We start from the raw sequence: 18635 nt of genomic DNA on the forward strand, positions 1-18635 counted from the left end.
GCTTGATCATAATCAAGGGGTATGACCAAAGGTTGATCATATTCTCTTCTGACAAAAGAAGAGTATCTTTTTCATAAAAAAAAAATGATCACAGTTACAGCCAGCATCCCACAAAAAGCACTTCAAGCCTCATTTTGTGCATTTCAAATCGCAAAATCCAAAAGGCCACACACCATATATTTTTGACTGCTTTGAATGGAAACATTTTTTTACCCATTTTTCCATATTAAAATATTATGGTGGGTCTTGAGATTGAATTACTTGCCTAGGTGGGTCCCGGAATAAAAAAAGTTTGGAAATCCCTGCTTTATAACACCTAAAATAAAATAAAAACTTTCAAACAAGAGATAAAAAAAACGGTGAATGCTGGAGAAAATGTATTGGCTGACCATTTCCACATATTTTGGGATTGTAATATTATACACACATATTGGCAAGAATTCATTAAAGAGATGAATGCAATAATGGGATTGAATCTGGAATGTAATTTTAAAACTATGTAGCTGGGAATTCACTCTTCAGAAATACCAAAACCTTCTAAACACACTACTAATAACTAGCAAAAAGGCAATTACAACGAAATGGCTCAAGGAAGATCCTCTATCTGTAGTTGAATGGTATGATATTGTAAAAGAGGTGTGTCACATGGAAGTGCTGACATTTACCTTGAGACAACAAGCCTATAACATTTCTGCATACTGGGGTAACTGGTTGAGAAGAAATGTATTGCTTTAATTTTATTGTGGTGCCTTTATTTTATATATATTTAGAGCCAGTTGATCTTTGATACGTAACCCTTAACAAAATTTTATATAGCAACGTTTTATCAACGATAAATGAGAATGTAAATAAGTTTGTATTCAGTGACCTTTGACCCTTGTATTGTATGTCTCTTTTGTTTCTATTTTCCTTTAAAGAGCCCATATTATACATGAAATAGGGTCATAACTTGGTTGTAAGGGTCTCCAACAACAGTTTAGTATGCATGCAAGGTCAAAAAACACTTTCGTGGTTTTATAATCTGCATTTATTTTTACCTAGTTATCCCAGCGACTCCCGTATGAATCGTCCAGTGATTCATTTGTTCCCAAACCCTACCTTAGTGCGAAGCTAATCTGCGCTGATTGGACCAAAGACAAGTTGCGATTGGTCGACTGCCTTCAGTCAGAGTGAAAAGCCAAACAGCTAATCAGCAATATAAAAGTAATCAAAGTTCATACATGCTCGATAGTGTAGGCGTGGATTTTAGCTGCCAGTGGGTCAATGTAAATACAGTCGATGGACTTGAAAATTCAGACGACTTATTTTATTGAGCAAAAACTCCTTACAATACTATAACTCCTCGTCCACGGAGCTCCGTTAAAAAAGCAGCACGCGTCGCGTTTTTAACGTGACTTTGCACGCGATAAGATAATATGGCCAGTAACAAATCACAACTAAATACATTTGCAAGCTAGAGTCAACTTTAATCGCACTTACTTACACTTGAGAAATGGAGGAAGAAAAATCCATCCTGACGTCCATCAGTAAGTTACTCTTTACTGATCCTTCCTTTAACAAACGCTGATGAAGTATTCTTTGTAGCATGTAGTTTCCAAAAGTTTCCAGTAGTTTCCAACTGCTTGGTTATAATGCTGATGTTTCATCTTTGGGTAGAGACTCAATATATCCATCTGCAGTGTGACTTCAATCCACCGGCATGTTCGTGTGTGTGTGTTTGTGTGTGTTTGTGGGTGTGTGTGTGTGTGTGTGTCTGGGTTTCTGCGTCAGAGGGCGGGGCCTCAGGTTTGAAATCTCCCGGGTTTGCGCGTGCACGTGAATAACTTGGTTTCGTTCGTACGTCATGGCGAAACACCTAATGAATCGGTATCAAGGCGACTCGTTTGAAGCACTATGAGTCGACTCTTTTATAGATGAATCAACAGTTTTAAACACTGTACACTAACAGATTTAAGCCTTAGCTGGATACTTCACTTCACTTAGAGCTGTGTTACACACTACATGGAGGGGAATTTTCAAAAACCCATAATATGGGCTCTTTAAAAAGTTTTTTTTTTCCTTTTTAATTGTTGTTGTTGTTTGTTTTGTTCTGAACTGTTTTAAAAAAAGGGAAAAAAGATTTGGAGGGAGGGTAAATCATTTTTGGTTGAATTATACATTTAACTATCTTTTGTCTGGGTAAATTAACATCCCATCACAAATAGCGGGTTCAGTGGGCTGTGGAAATTGAGTTTTGTTTAGTGACATGCGAGTATAAAAAAAAAAAGGTTGGCAGTTACCTGGCGAATCCGGCCTCATACAGAAACTGAGGCACCTGTGTGGTTTTACCACTGCCCGTTTCTCCACACAACACCACACACTCGTGATCCTTCACGGCCTCCATGATGATCTGCTCCTCGGCCAGAACCGGCAGCCGCAGTCGAGCCTCCTGCAGTTCACATACAAAAGTTACAAACAAACCCAACATGGTGGCTCAGTGGTTAGCACTGTCACCTCACAGTAAGAAGGTCGCTGGTTCAAGTCTCGGCTTGGCCAGTTGGCATTTCTGTGTAAAGTTTGTGTGTTCTCCCTGTGTTGATGTGGGTTTTCTCCGGGTGCTCCGGTTTCCCCGACAGTCCAAACACATGCGCTATAGGTGAATTGAGTAAACTAAGTTTGTGTTTGAGTGCGAGTGTAAATGCAAGCGTGTATGGGTGTTTCCCAGTACTGAGTTGCGCCTGGAAGGGCATCTGCTGCATAAACATATGCCAGGATAGTTGCTATGGCGACCTTTGATAAATAAAGGACTAAGTTAAGGGAAAATTAATGAATGGATCAGGTGTGTTTCCATCAAGCTATTAGAAGAGCTGACTGTAGTATTGGTCACCTAGCAACCAAGAGTAGAGTAAACAAGGCAAGCATAATGGAGACAGCTGATTGGTCACATGGGTGCAATGTTCACTACGTCAGTTTATTCGGCAAATGCATTTTATGATATACAAGGGCCCCGTTTCAGAAAGGAGGTTAGGTGAAAACTCGGAGTATGTTATCTTAATAGTATGTATCTTGACATTAACTTTTTTGATCACCAGCCACTGTGGCTAAGAGTTTTCCAATATTACTAGCCACTCACCATTTTCGCAAGTCACAATTTTGTTGTTGGGAAAATATATTTTATATGCTTGAATGTGACTTTGGCATGCTAAAATTACATAATATAGATGTTGTGTTGTCCACATGCCTCCTCGCTAATTACAATTTTTTTGTGTTGTTACCTTGCTCAATAAACATGAGCAAATGGGCTTTCATAGTGTAGCATTGCAATTAGTTTAATTTCACAATTCACAGTTTATATTCACTTTTTAGGGCTCAACACTAAGGATTTACCTTTTTTTTCTCTGGTCCCACCAAACCAATTATTTCCTTGCCAAAATTTTTTAAATAGCGTGTAAAAACAAGCAAAATATATTTTTTTATTCAACAAAAATGTTCTTAAAAAAACTATTTAAAAAATGTTTCTCACGTGTCTAAAACTATATACAGTAGTCTGTGCAGACTAAAGGTCCCAGATCACCAGTTAACTATAGATAAATAGAAGGTAATCTCCTATTAAAGAATTAATTCATTCATTCATTTTCTGCCGCTTTTCCGGGGCTGGTTCTCTATTAGGAGAGAACCCCAGACTTCCCTCTCCCCAGACACTTCCTCCAGCTTCTCCAGGGGGGATCCAGAGGCGTTCCTAGGCCAGCAGAGAGACATAGTCCCTCCAGCGTGTCCTGGGTCTTCCCCGAGGCCACTTCCCGGTAGGACATGCCTGGAACACCTCCCTAGGTAGGCGTCCAGGAGGCATCCGAAACAGATGCCTGAGCCACCTCAGCTGACTTCTCTCGATGTGGAGGAGCAGCGGCTCTACTCCGAGCTCCTCCCGGGTGTCAAAACTCCTCACCCCATCCATAAGAGTGCGCCCTGCCACCCTTTGAATGAAACTTATTTCGGCTGATTGTGTCTGAGATCTTGTCCTTTCGGTCATAACCCAAAGCTCATGACCATAGGTGAGAGTAGGAACGTAGATTGACCGGTAAATCGAGAGCTTTGCCTTTCGGCTCAGCTCCTTCTTCACCACAACAGACCGGTACATCGACCACATTACTGCTGTCACTGCACCAATCTGCTTGTCAATCTCACGCTCCATCCTTCCCTCACTCGTGAAAAAAAACCCTGAGATACTTGAACTTCTCCACCTTGGTTAAGGACTTTCCTCCAACCTAGAGATGGCAAACCACCTTTTTCCGGTGGAGCACCATGACCTCAGACTTGGAGGTGCTGATTCTCATCCACTCAGCAGCAAACCGCCCCAGTGCATGCCGAAGGTCCATGTTTGATGAAGCCAACAGAACAACATCGTCTACGAATAACAGAGATGAAATCCTGTGGCCCCTGAACCAGAGTCCAACATGCAATGGAAACAAATCTGACTTATTGCCAGCAATGAGGACCAGACTCCTTCTCTGTTTATACAGGGACGAGACGGCCCTCAACAGATCGCCTCTGACCCCATACTCCGAGCACCCTCCACAGAATGCCGCGAGGGACACGATCGAATGCCGTCTCCAAGTCCACAAAACACATGTGGACTGGTTGGGCATACTCCCATGAATCCTCGAGCACCCAGGTGAGGGTATAGAGCTGGTCCAGTGTACCACTGCCCGGACAAAAACCGCATTTCCTATTAAAGCAATGTTATTGTAAAGTTAATTGTCAACCTATTGTGAAGGATGATAATTAAACCACATTAACAAAAATAGCTGCATGCAAAAGAAAGCCGGTGAAAAGCATTACATTAATGTTAAGCATATTAGTAATCTGTTCAAAGAATGGATAAAGCAGAAATGAGAAACGCTGATGCTTACAAAAAATCTTGAGCTCTTGAAAGCAGCAGGACTGTGGTTGCTCGAGCATCGCTTTTTTCAGTCCATTTCAAAGAGAAACGACCGCACCAGTTGCGTTTCCAGCCACGGGTACTTCGCGCAAGGACATGGGAACTTTTAAGCACTCGCGCGCATCAAATCAGCTGTGTGCACGACACTGTCGTCAGTGAGCAAGGATCTCCATGCGCCTGATCATTCTCTCATTGGGTTTTCACCTGCTATCTTTTGCTCGCGCAAACACTTTTCAGTCATGCTGCTTCTCGATTCTAAAATCACAGTTGCGCGCATATTGACAAACGGTCATGAACTAAAGTTCTAATGTTTAGTGACAAGGCAGCACTGGCAATTGATAAAATATTTTCAACCAGCCAAAGTGGCTGGTAAGGGTGTCTGTCTAACCCGGCACAGGTGAAATCCACCCGCATTTGGCAGGTGTTAATGTCAAGCCTCTGTGCTCCATTGATAATGCCTTTTAGTAGTCACTGTGTGCACGCTTAACCCTGAGTTAGTCTACTCCAAATTGATTGACCTAACTCAGATTCGCTATTCTGAAACTGAAGACTCATTTGTTAATCTCTCGGTAAGTCAACTCAGAGTTCAAGTTTAAACTCCGATTTGGTAGAACTTCTTTACTGAAACAGGCCACAGGTATATCATACTTTGGCTGGTCAGAGGTTGTTTTTGTTGTTCTTTAATTACCTAAATCAAATGAAATTACTTTAAATCAAGTTTCTTTCACATGCAAAAATTAAATAAATAATTAATTAAGCAAACTAATTAATTAAATTAATAATAAATAAATAAATAAATAAATAAATAATTAAGCAAATAAATAAATCCTCTCAACAACAAAATTATCGCTAATGAAAATACCTTATGATGGGTAACTTTGGAAAATGAAGCATAAATGAGCATAAAGTTAACATGAGCATAAAGTTAATGTACTGCCCTGCACTGTAAAAAAGTAAAATAAAATACTGGTTGCCTTAAATTTTTAAGCCATTCAAGTTAACCTTATAAGTCATTTGAACTTACTTTAGATTAAAATGAGTTTGCATAACTAATAAAATTAAGTTGGAACATGAATAACTTAGTTCAATAAGTTACAATTAACTAAAACATATGTCGTCATAAATTATTGATCATATGATTTTTTTATACTCTGGGTATAGACTGTTACATGTTAAATAAAAGCAAACAGTATGTCAAGTAGTTCAAATCGGTAGAGCACCACAAAGACAACGAAATTAAATGTATCCAATAAGTGTTAAACATGAAGCACTGAAGAATTATTGCCATAATAAAGATTGTTTTCATCCCAAAAAATGTTCAAAAAGACATTTCATGTAACTCAACTAAGGTTAAATGTGCATCAAATGCCATTAGAACTTTGAATACTGGGATTTGAGCAGGGTTAATAGTGTTAGAGATGTGAATGTATGTGTTATTTGTTGTTTGTATGTGACATGATAAGATTAGATAAGATTCACCTTTGTTTTCATATACACGATTATGTTTATAATGATAACAAATTGTGGTTGTGTCTATATGAAATTACAAATAACAAATGTAGCAGGGAATTAAATCACTGTTTATTTCTTTGCATTTGAACTTTGTAAACTATAAAATGATGCGTCTCCTCACGGTTTGTGTCTCATTAGACTTGAACTGAAAGTGCGGGGTGTCATGGCCCTTTAAAACTAATTGCAGTGCTACACTACAACCCATTTGCTCATGCACATTGAGCAAGGTCATACACAACACAAAAACTTTAAATGCATGTGGACGTTACACAAAATCTAAATCAAGTCATTTTAGCATGTCAAAGTCAAATTTATGCATAAAAAAAATATATTCTTCCAACAACAAAACTGTGGCTAGTGAAAATGGCGAGTGGCTAGTAATGTTGGACATCTCCTAGCCAAAGTGACCAAGATTCAAGCCCTGAATATATGAACAGGTTGCTATTAATAATCAGGAGTATGTATGATGTTGAATAAGACTGTGGTGAAGCAGAATATTTTTTTTTTTACTTGTGGATAATAAAAAAGTTAAAATCTGGACACGGACACACACGGACACACGGACACACACACGGACACACACACACACGGACACACACACACACACACACACGGACACACACACACGCACAGACACACACGCACGCACACACACACACACACACACACACACACACACACACACCCTATATTTCTATACCTGAATCTCTGGCAGTCGTTCCACTGGGATGAAAACTGCAGGTTTACAGTCTTCCTTAGTCCGTGTTTCCGCTTTCTTCTCTTCTTTAAGGTCTGCCTCTTTCGGTTTTGTCTCCTCTTTCAGCACCTGCTGCTAGGCATGAGATGATAATTGGTTTTAATGTTTGCAGCAGTTTGGAAAAGTTTTATGATCGCAAAATCAAATCTGTCATATTGTTTCTAAGGTAAAGTTTTTTTATGTTTTGTAAACTAATGAACCTAGCAGAAGTCAATGATTCATATGACTTATTTAGCCTGACAATTTTACTGTTCCAAAACATTATAAATGTAAATTGTGAATCAAAAAATACAGTATATTGCGTTCAATGGGGGAAAAATTAGTAGTTTTTTACTAAAAAATGTTTAAAAAAAATTTTTTTTAGAGCAGTAATCACAATCCCATGAAACTGTGTTATTTTTATTCAATGTTATCGTATCGTCACCCATTCCTACCTGCTGCTGCTCTTCTGTGTGTTTTTCCTCAGAGATTTTCTCCTTCTCTTCCTCAGATGAGTCGGATTCCTCACTATCATCATCATCCTCAGAGGACTCAGACTTCTCTGATTCATTTTCCTCCTCCTCCTCCTCCTCTTCTCTTCTTCTCTTCCTGTTTGCACCGCTCAAACTGCTGATCTTGACCGTAGATGAACCTCCATCCTGACCTTCATTCACAGATCTGCAAGCACACAGCAGAAAACAAACAAACCAGAATTTCTTATAAAGTACTCACCACCAGTCTTAAGCCTGGTTTATACTTCTGCGTCAAGTGATCGCCGTAACCATCGGCGCATGCAACGCACATAGCTGTGCATCTATACTTTTGGGCGCTGTCTCTGTTGGTCTGCATTAATACTTCAGAAACGCTAGTTGGCAGTGAGGTGTTAATGTTCCTCTGTGTCGAGTTTCTTTGCTGCTGTTTTGTTTTTCTGAACACTTCCTGAATGTACAAGTGGCTCAAACTCGCTCATTTTGAGGCAGGAACTGGCAGACGTGCAACAACTTTAACTATGAGGTAAACACACAACAAAACTTTCCATCTGGAGCTCCATCACAGGACTTCACACTTGTAAACAATGGTTCCATCGGGCTCACGCAGCTCTCGGTCCCACCCTGACTCGTCAGCGCTACCATCTGACCAATCACAGAGCTTGCGCTACGTGTCGTTGCGACGTGTAGTTAAATTTTTTGAGAGGTGCACGTCAGGAACGCCGACGGCCACAGCGTAGGACTATGCGTCAATGCATAGGCTGCGCCGTAGCATACGCGTGCGCTTGGCGCAGAAGTATAAATCAGCCGTTAAAGGGATAGCTAACCAAAAAATCTACATTTACTAACCAGTTACTCACCTCCGTTTTAATCTTATGGATTTAATTTTTTCTGTTGAACACAATAGATGTTTCAAAGGAAACTGGTAGCCATTGACAATCAACAGCAGAAAAAACTAATACAATGGAAGTCAATGGTTACAGGTTTCCAACATTCTTCTAAACATCTTCTTTTGTGTTCAACAGAAGAAAGAAAGACACTTACAGGTGCAGTAGGTGATCTTCCACAATGCTAACAGCTTAGCATAAATCTCTGAATCACAGTCCCTCCCCTGCCATCTAGAGCCGCGCCTCCTTTAACACGAGCACAGCAAAAGAACCCTCTCTCATGTATTAAAAGCAACTAGTGCTTGTCCGGCGGCGTGCAAGCCAAACTGACATGCGATTTCAGAGTTAATATTTAAAGTTGCATGGTAAACAATATAGGGAGAGACTAGGCGGAATAGCGGTATTTACTTGTGTTTTGCAGTTAAACTAATTAAAATCTACATCATCGATGCTGTAAAAGGACTTTATGAAACTGAAAATAGTCTTATCAATCTTTCACTGGAAGATTTTAGTGGCTGAAGATATAACCCGTTTGTAACTACAACATCTAAAGTTACATCAGCTTTGCATGAAGCTAAAACAGTTTTAAATCAGAACATTACCTGTCTGAGAGAAATCCTTCAGACATTGTGTCATGCTTTCTCCAGCGTGCAAACTCCAATATTGATTTAGGTTTTTAAAAAGTTTTGATTCAGCAGGTTTTTACCGATCGCGCGCGCATGCTCTCTCTCGTGAACGTGCAGCGGAGATGCGCACAAAAGGCTGCGCAGTTGTTCAAATCTGCATTTGCTGACAGACAGATTGGGCTACTTAAAAAAATTATGAGAGATGTCGGTCCGACTCTATTTAATTGGATGAACATTTTTTAGTATAAAAAAATATAAAAATACATATAAATACATTTAGATCATTTACTGTAATCATTACTATTAGACTGTGAAGAGACTTTCAACCAGCACAGCAACAAATGCTTCTGAAGACAATCACCTACTGCACCTTTACAGACATTTGGAAAAAGTGAAGCGCAAGTAAATGATGGCAGAAATTGTATTTTTGGGTGAACTGTCCCTTTAAGGCGATCTTGTAGAACTTCTGTAGACGTCTTACTCTTTGATGTGGTAGAGTTTTCCCCCAGTGCCCAGTTTAGCGGTGGTGTAAAGAAGTTTGAGCTCCGCCTCGGGCAGCTGAACCTCAGCAAGCTTAGATAATACTTCTGCCCTCTGTGGAGATTGAGAAAAACAAAACCAACAAACAGAAACGCTTAAAACTTTAAAAATGAAAACTCTGACTCTCAAAATGCATTGCCATTCTCTTTTAAATAGATTCTGAGTGTAGTTTTTAACTGCAGGTGGCGCTCTACGCTAATGTTTAGCAGCAGACACAGCTCTAGGCTAGTTTTTAAAAGTTTTAATATAAACACAGCTAACTATGAACACTTGAGTGGTATTTATAACGAATTGGAGACAAGTAGAATATGGCTTGATCTGTAAAGCTTGTTAAGCTAAAAATTTATTGTATAAGTTTTATGAAACTAAAAATTAGTCTAAAACGCCATCTCCTGTTAAAAACTAATGTAGAATACTGTCTGCTGTTAACACACTAGCCTAGATCAAGGATTCTCTACCAGTGGGCCACAGCGATCCTGTAGGTGGGCCGCAAGCTTAAAATTAACTCAATATTATACTATCATTTTTTTTAAATATGCCATATTGTAATGTAATGTAATGTGTATTTATATAGTGCATTTATTGTGTATGGCCATACACCCAAAGCGCTTCACAATCATGAGGGGGGGTCTCTCCACACCCCCACCAGTGTGAAGCATTAACTTGGATGATGCGACGGCTGCCATTGGACAACGGCGCCAGTGCGCTCACCACACACCAGCTATTAGTTGAGTGGAGAGACAGTGATAGAGCCAATTCGGTGGAAGGGGATGATTGGGAGGCCATGATCGTAAGGGCCGATAGAGGGACTTTGGCCAGGACACCAGTGTTACACCCCTGCTCTTCCACGAGAAGTGCCATGGGATTTTTAATGACCACAGAGAGTCAGGACCTCGGTTTAACGTCTCATCCGAAAGATATTAAAATGATCAAGTAATACTTTCTCCTGTTCTCTGATTAATTACTTCAAACTAGGCGCAAAAACAGCCTCATGATCATGTCTGCAGCTAGTACATGCAAGTCTGTTCATTCACAAACTAACGTTAGGCACGAAGTGAAAGTCTCTCTGTGTATTTTTGTGTGAACTATTTAATATATCCGCAGAGTTGTCCAAATTAATGTCCTGTGAGTGTTTTTAACAGACGTGCGCCCATACAGGATCTAGCGAAGCTCAATTGTGTTTCTGCCATAGAACGTAAAATAAACTTGCATGAGCTTCACTGTTCCTGTCAGTGATCTCCCAATAATATCCAGCTGCAAACTCATCCCCCATCAGATCGACAGATTTAGGGTGTTTTACTGTATTTTACATTTGTCTGTATATCTTTTAATAGATTTAACAGTAGATATTTAGTCAGTCCAGTTTAAAGCAGAAGCTAGTATTTTGCAATCTCCCTATAGACCTGTGGTTCTCTTTGAATGTGTGTATGTTTTTTTTTTAAATATACAAAACTATAATTAGATAGTTATTATAATAAAATTATAATAGTTTTATAATTTTATATATATATATATATATATATATATATATATATATATAGAGAGAGAGAGAGAGAGATATATAGAGATATATATATATATATTATTAAATGCTGATAATAGAATAAAACAGCACAACAAATGTAATATACATACATATACATATATATAGATCGGAGAAAGAAGTGTGCCCAAAAGTAAAAAGGTTAAGAACCCCTAGCCTAGAGCACCGCCTGCTGTTAAAAAGCACTCCCTACTGCTAAAACCTAGCCTAATGCACCGCCTGCTGTTAAAAACTAGCCTAAAGCACTGCCTACTGCTAAAACCTAGCCTAATGCACCGCCTGCTGTTAAAAACTAGCCTAAAGCACTACCTACTGCTAAAACCTTGCCTAGTGCACCGCCTGCTGTTAAAAACTAGCTTAAAGCACTACCTACTGCTAATAACTAGCCTAGTGCACTCCCTGCTGTTAAAAGCTAGCCTAAAGCACTACCTACTGCTAAAACCTAGCCTAGAGCACCGCCTGCTGTTAAAAACTAGCTTAAAGCACTACCTACTGCTAAAACCTAGCCTAGAGCACCGCCTGCTGTTAAATACTAGCTTAAAGCACTACCTACTGCAAAAACCTAGCCTAGAGCACCGCCTGCTGTTAAAAACTAGCCTAAAGCACTACCTACTGCTAAAACCTAGCCTAGAGCACCGCCTGCTGTTAAAAACTAGCTTAAAGCACTGCCTACTGCAAAAACCTAGCCTAGAGCACCGCCTGCTGTTAAAAACTAGCCTAAAGCACTACCTACTGCTAAAACCTAGCCTAGTGTACCGCCTGATGTTAAAAACTAGCTTAAAGCACTGCCTACTGCAAAAACCTAGCCTAGAGCACCGCCTGCTGTTAAAAACTAGCCTAAAGCACTACCTACTGCTAAAACCTAGCCTAGTGTACCGCCTGATGTTAAAAACTAGCTTAAAGCACTACCTACTGCTAAAACCTAGCCTAATGCACCGCCTGCTGTTAAAAACTAGCCTAAAGCACTACCTACTGCTAAAACCTAGCCTAGTGCACCGCCTGCTGTTAAAAACTAGCTTAAAGCACTACCTACTGCTAATAACTAGCCTAGAGCACTGCCTGCTGTTAAAAACTAGCCTAAAGCGCCACTTACTGCTAAAAACTGGCCTGGAGTGCACTCTTCTGTTAAAAATAGCCTTTTCCTTACATGTGCTTTCTTGTCTTTCTGCTCCAGAACTTTCTCCAGGTTCTTCCTCTGTTTCTTTGTCAGGGCTTTTTTCTTGGTTACAGGCCGCTCTACTTTCTGTTTCTTGGTTTTGGTGGCGGGCAGAACCAGAGCATTACAGTCATCCACTCCTTTCAGCACAGCTCCATCTGTACAGAATCACAAAACACAATGACAATGACTGTGATTGGCCATGAAGGTCATCAATTCACCGAACTCACCGTTGTTTAAGAAGTCTAACGACAGATACTGGGACACTGGAGCGTTTTTAAGCGGCAATTCATCAGCGAAACGCTCGTATCACAGATTATAGACAAACCAGCTGATCGGCGTGACTTTGAAATGCTCCAGTGTCCCTGTATCTGTGGTTACTTGCAGTAAACAGTGGTGAGCTCAGTGAACTGATGACCTTCACGGCCAACCATAATCATTTTCTGTTGAGCATGTGAACACAATGCCAAATCAGCACAGTTTAATAACACGCTCAACAGTGGTCAAATGTTAGTCGGAAATGGATGTTTTAAAATTTCAGTATCAATTGGTACCGAATTCCAGTATCGTGACTACCCCTTGCCCTTCCCTTTGGCCCTTAAAACAGAGCATGAAGGGGAAGGGCTTTAAAATTTACCTCTAAGAATTGGGACAGCACTACAGCACCTGCACACGTCATCATATGTCATCGCGATCTCCTGCTTCATATGAGATCAGACGATGGCGACTGCTGTAGTGATTCCAGTTGTGCTATTTTTTGGAATTCATCTTCAGGAGATCACTGAAGGCATATATTATGTTATCATAACGATCTAATGTGGCAATAAGATCGTAACTGTACTGTGTATTTACACAGTGGCCATATTCATCATGTAAACACACAAAAAACAACATTAACATTATAGCACACACTGTAAACAGCTCATTCCCAGCCACTAGACTTTTATGACAGGGTATTAGAGCGTCATCAAGTGACAGTATGTTATGGGACTGCTATACAGGAGTTATTATTAAAGATTATAGACAGCCAAATTTAGTGGTTTTTATTTTACCATTTTTTTAAGCAAGACGGTAAAATAAGAATGCGGGTATGAATAGATTAAAATTATGCTTGTTTGTTGTAAAAACTCATAATAATGACAAAAAAACACTAATATTAAACTCTTTACTTTCAGGTGCAGCTATGCTGCCGTTGTAGAAGATGTACTGTGGGAAATTTTTGTACCCCCTAGTTTCAAGTGAGGTCCTGAAAAATCTCCTTTTCGAGGGGTATCTAGCCCTTCCCCTTAGCCTTAAGGCTGATTTATATTTCTGTGTCAAGCGCACAGGTATGCCATGGCGCAGCCTACGCAAAGCCCTACACCATGGCCGTCAGTGACGGAGCTGACGTGCACCTCTCAAAAAAGTTAACTACACGTCGCATTGACGCGTAGCGCAAGCTCTGTGATTGGTCGGCTTGGTATCGCTGACGAGTCTGGGTGGCACCGAGAGCCACGCGAGCGGCCAGAGCCCAATGGAGCGATTGTTTACAAGTGTGGAGTCCCATGAAGGCGCTCCGGATGGAAAGTTTTGTTTTGTGTTTACCTCATAGTTAAAGCTGTTCCACGTCCGCTGGTTCCTGCCTCAAAATGAGCGAGTTTGAGCCACTTGTACATTCAGGAAGCGTTCAGAAAAAACAAAACAGGAGCGAAGAAACTCGACACTGAGGAACATTTACACCTCATTGCCCACTAGCGTTTCGTAAGTGTTAATGCAGACCAACAGAGACAGCGCGCAGAAGTATAGATGCACAGCTACGCGCGTTACATGCGCCATAAGTTACGCCAGTCACTTGACGCAGAAGTATAAACCAGGCTTAACTACTTCAAGCTAAAGAAAATTGGAACACCCCTACCCTTCGTTTTGCACGTAAGGGGAAGGGTTAAGTCAGGGGTCAACAATCTCTGTCCTGGAGGGCCGGTGTCCCAGCAGGATTTAGCTCCAACTTGCCTCAACACACCTGCCTGGATGTCACAAGTATACCTAGGACTTTAATTAGCTTGTTCAGGTGTGTTTGATTAGGGTTAGAGCTAAAATCTGCAGAACACCGGCCCTCCAGGAACAAGTTTTTTGACCACTGGGCTAAGGGATAGAATTGAGATTCTCTAAAATGTAGAGAAGACAGAGCTTTTATTGTGGCTGATCCACAATGGTGGAACAACCTGCCCATTGAGATTAGAATGAGCGCAGCACTATTTTGGTGCCAACAAAAGGGTATATGCACAGCTAGTGTTTCTTTCCATACAGATAAACTTCCGGTGAAAGCTTAACGTGACTTTTTTTCAATTTTATACGGTTCCTTTTACAGCATTGATTGTAATGTAATTAAAATATAATCAGTTTAATAAACTTCAGCATTCATTTAGTTGTTCAAGCATAAAACCAGATGAAAAGCCGTTTACACGCACACGCTTGTCATGATCAGCAGGCGAGCACAGAAGCTCCATTGAATATACTAGGGTAAAATAAATGTTTATATATAAAGACATGGCAAGGAAAATGTAATTAAATGCAGTGCCTCTTGTTGAATCTGAAACCCACTTTATATCAGATATAACTCAGCCAGAGGAGATTGTTGATTTTTAAAGAAAACAGACGTGTTAAACGTGCCGATTTTGTAACTGCATACAGTTCACAGGAAGCACTTGACCCAGGTTACTGGGAAATTAAAAGTCCTTCCACATACTTCTACATATAGCCTATATTACTTTAAATCACTTTTAAAAACTATTATTATTATTATTATACTGATAGTTTGTCGATGGCTTTGTTTCTAAATATATATCTGTTGTTTCTATTTATATGCTTGTATATATATATATATTTTTTTATTAAGTTAACTGTCTTATGTACATCACTTGCTCATTCTTGAGGCTGTTTTTAAATGTGCTTTAAAAATAAATGAACTTGAACTAAAATTATTTGAGTGTTGAGCAGGGCTTGACATTAACAACCGCCAACCCACCAAATGCGGGTAGATTTCAGCTCTGGCGGTTAAGACAGACACTCCCACTAGCCACTTTGGCTGGTAGGAAATCATTTTTAAATCCTAGTTGTCTTGTAAAGTTTTCTTATAAACAATAAGCATGGCCAAATATGCATGCAAATGTCATCTTAGGCCCTGTTTACACTGCCAGTTAAATGCGACCTAATTCCGATTGTTTGCTCATATCGGATCTGATCTATGACCGTGTAAACACTGTAAAAAAACGCATGCATTCGGATATTCAGAGATCGGTTTTAGGCCTCCTTCATATGTGGAAATAAATCAGATATAGATCAGATATGTGACAATGTGATTGTCATGTAAACAGGCAGATCGGATTTATTGAGGCGTTCTGTTCTGTACATCATTGAACTTGCGAAAATGTGGTGCTTCTCCGCGGTTTAATGACGTAGAAGGAAGAGCGTGTGTGGAGATGTCGACGCGGTAAACAACATCAGAGGAAACACAGAGGAGGAAAGTGGTCAGTCGCCACAATTTGCTCCCACCAGACCTGAGATCTCTCTCATACCCATAAATTCCTCTGAAAGGTGGAGGACATCATAAAGCATATAAACCATAAGCGCAAGCTGCGATGACGGCCCTTTCCCACCTCCGCGTTAAAATCATTTTAAAGTTGGCCGAACTTCGTGTTGTAACTTTTGCTTTTTGTCGCTATTAATACACACACTGCGGACTACACATAGTACAACTTTATTCTCTACAACACCAGCGCGCACCCAGGCAAATGCTACATCTTCAACCACACACACACACACATATCAGGGCCATACCATTACATAAACTGTGTGGGGGTAAATCTGGACTGAACCATTCACTGCGTATACTCCACTTCGCATATTTCGCAGAGCTAAATACAAGATAATTTCTTCTATCATGGCTAGTGTGTCACAGATGCTAGAACCCGCCATTATGCTTGTGCGACATCGTAAATTGTGTGGCAAGTGTAAAAGCATGAATTGGATTTGGGTCACAACTAAAACAAAGTGTAAACAGACAGGCAAAATAATCAGATATAGGCGACAAATCGGAATCGGGCATCAAGACCTGACTGTAAACGGGGCCTCAGAATCAAGAAGCAGCACAACTGACAAAAGTAACTGTTAAAAAGCGCACAAGCTCCCGTTTACTTGCGTGAAACAACCGTGCATGGATGAAATGCAACTGATGCGATCGGTTCTCTTTGAAATAGACTAGATGAAAAGTGATGCTCGTGTACCCACAGTTCTGCTGTTTTCAAGTGCTCAAGATTGAAAAAAAAAAAAAATCCTTTTGTAAGCAAAAGCAGTCACTGCTTTCGGACACATTATTAACAGGCCTAACATTAACCGTGTGCATGTGATTATCACACAAAGTATGTTTTTACCTGCTTTCTTTTGCTTACAGTTATTTTTGTTAATATAGTTTAATTATCATCCTTTACAATAACATTGCTGTAATATGAGATTAACTCCTCATTTATGTGTGGTAACTGCTGATGTGGGACCTTTAGCCAGAACAGATTACTGTGCATATTTTAGATACATGACAATAGTTATTTTTAAATGTCAATTAAAAAAACAAAGAAAAGAAAAGTTTTATTTAATAAAAAGTGCATGTATGCAGCTATATGTTGCTTGTTTTGACACATTTAAAATGTGTGGCTAAAAATGATTATTTCTTTTTGGTGTGGTCAGAGATAAGTTTGGTAAATCCTTAAAGGGCCATGAAACCCCCTCGTTTTAGCAGGGTGTTTTCACACCTCTACTTTGGAAAAAGTCAGAAAAGTGGGCGTGTCCAGCTCTGTTTAGGGGGGAGTGTCGGAGGAAGAACAGAGGCTTGGTGTGGGAGTGTCTATTTAGGCGCGCTGAATTTCAGAGTCAAAACACACAACCACAGCGGACAATGTGACTGTGTTTACATGGACATCTGTAGTCGAATTATTTGCCAAATTATTAAATGGTGGACTTTAACTGCAGTTTGGCTCTTTCATTCAGGGAATTCATTCATGCCCCTCGCGACAAACGAGATATTTGATTCGAGGAGCTGCTCTAAGCGTGTATTTTTCATGCAATGTTTGATACCGCACAGCGAATGAGAGAAAAAAAAAACTCAGCATTTCCCGGAAACTTAGATACACACGGCAGGTAGCGTCAGAAAGCCGCGTGTTATTCCGGTCACAAAATCCAACACGAGGTTATAGTTTGGTTGTAACTGTTAGTGCTAACTTGTTTACACTGGTGCAATAGTTTGTTTGATACGAATAAAATACGAACTGAATAAACAAAGAGCACTGGTCGCTCACTTACCAAATCTGTAGAGACAGGACAATCACCAGCAACTAGAGCTGCGTCTTTATTAAAAGGAGACTACAAGCGAATCCGGGATCTCAGCGTTTGCAGATGAGAACAGCTCTCAGGTAAACAATAATCCTCCTTAGACATGTAAGTTATTGTTGTCGAGCGTCGCGTACACTGTTAATCCACACGTGACTCCAGCTCCGCTCTCACAGACAGAAAATGAAAACGAAACTTAACTGCAGCAAACAATAAAAGCAACACTTCACGCTTGTTTTGCCAACACAACATGGCGTCTCTGCCGTCTACACTTTGACAGCAATGAATATTAATGAAGTTGCACAATAGAGCGCGCTGATTGGTTTGAACCAAGCCTTACTCATGCATTAATGCAGCACACTGTAAGACGTAATAAGACTCACTCTGGCACAGACACCCAGTCTGCACGCTGGAATACAGGCTATTATGTCATGGCCGTGACGCAGCTTCAAAAAATAGTTTCAAACCGGAAGTACGAATTTGCTTGAAATAACGCAAAAACAACCAATTTACACTTTTTAGTGAAATATAGGTGTCCTAGTAGTGTTTTTAGCAGTGTGGGACACATATACGACTGTCAACAGCTCAAAAAATGTGTTTTGGTGTTTCGTGACCCTTTAATTTTGAGCCCTAAAAAGTCATGTGAAATAAAAACTAACTGCAATGCGACACAACCGATTTGCTCATGCACACTGAGCAAGCTCATACACAACACACACAAAACGCTAAATGAATGAGGAGGCATGTGGACATAACACAACATCTAAATCCAGTCATTTTAGCATGTCAAAGTCACATTTATTCATATAAAATATATTTTCCAAACAACAAAAATGTGGCTAGTAACATTGGAAATCTCCTAGCCACAGTG

At 40.1% G+C, this 18635-nt stretch overlaps 2 protein-coding genes across 9 annotated transcripts in view; one reads left to right on the plus strand and one right to left on the minus strand.

The window, feature by feature from the left end:
• Window positions 1-18635, minus strand: part of dhx37 (DEAH (Asp-Glu-Ala-His) box polypeptide 37) — a 58830-nt gene that overhangs the window by 39186 nt on the left and 1009 nt on the right. For 4 of the 8 annotated variants that reach the window (NM_001083004.2, XM_087262602.1, XM_087262599.1 and 1 more), the window contains 5 exon segments: window positions 2280-2428; window positions 7131-7259; window positions 7622-7844; window positions 9649-9761; window positions 12398-12564. In NM_001083004.2, the coding sequence (NP_001076473.2) occupies window positions 2280-2428; window positions 7131-7259; window positions 7622-7844; window positions 9649-9761; window positions 12398-12564 (781 nt within the window). 8 annotated transcript variants of the gene reach the window in all.
• The window catches only part of ufd1l (ubiquitin recognition factor in ER associated degradation 1), a 253880-nt gene that overhangs the window by 16307 nt on the left and 218938 nt on the right, over window positions 1-18635 (plus strand). The window lies entirely within an intron of this gene.

The sequence above is a fragment of the Danio rerio genome, chromosome 8 (assembly GCF_052040795.2).
Source record: "Danio rerio strain M-AB ecotype USA chromosome 8, GRCz13ab, whole genome shotgun sequence".
Classification (NCBI taxonomy): Eukaryota; Metazoa; Chordata; class Actinopteri; order Cypriniformes; family Danionidae; genus Danio; species Danio rerio.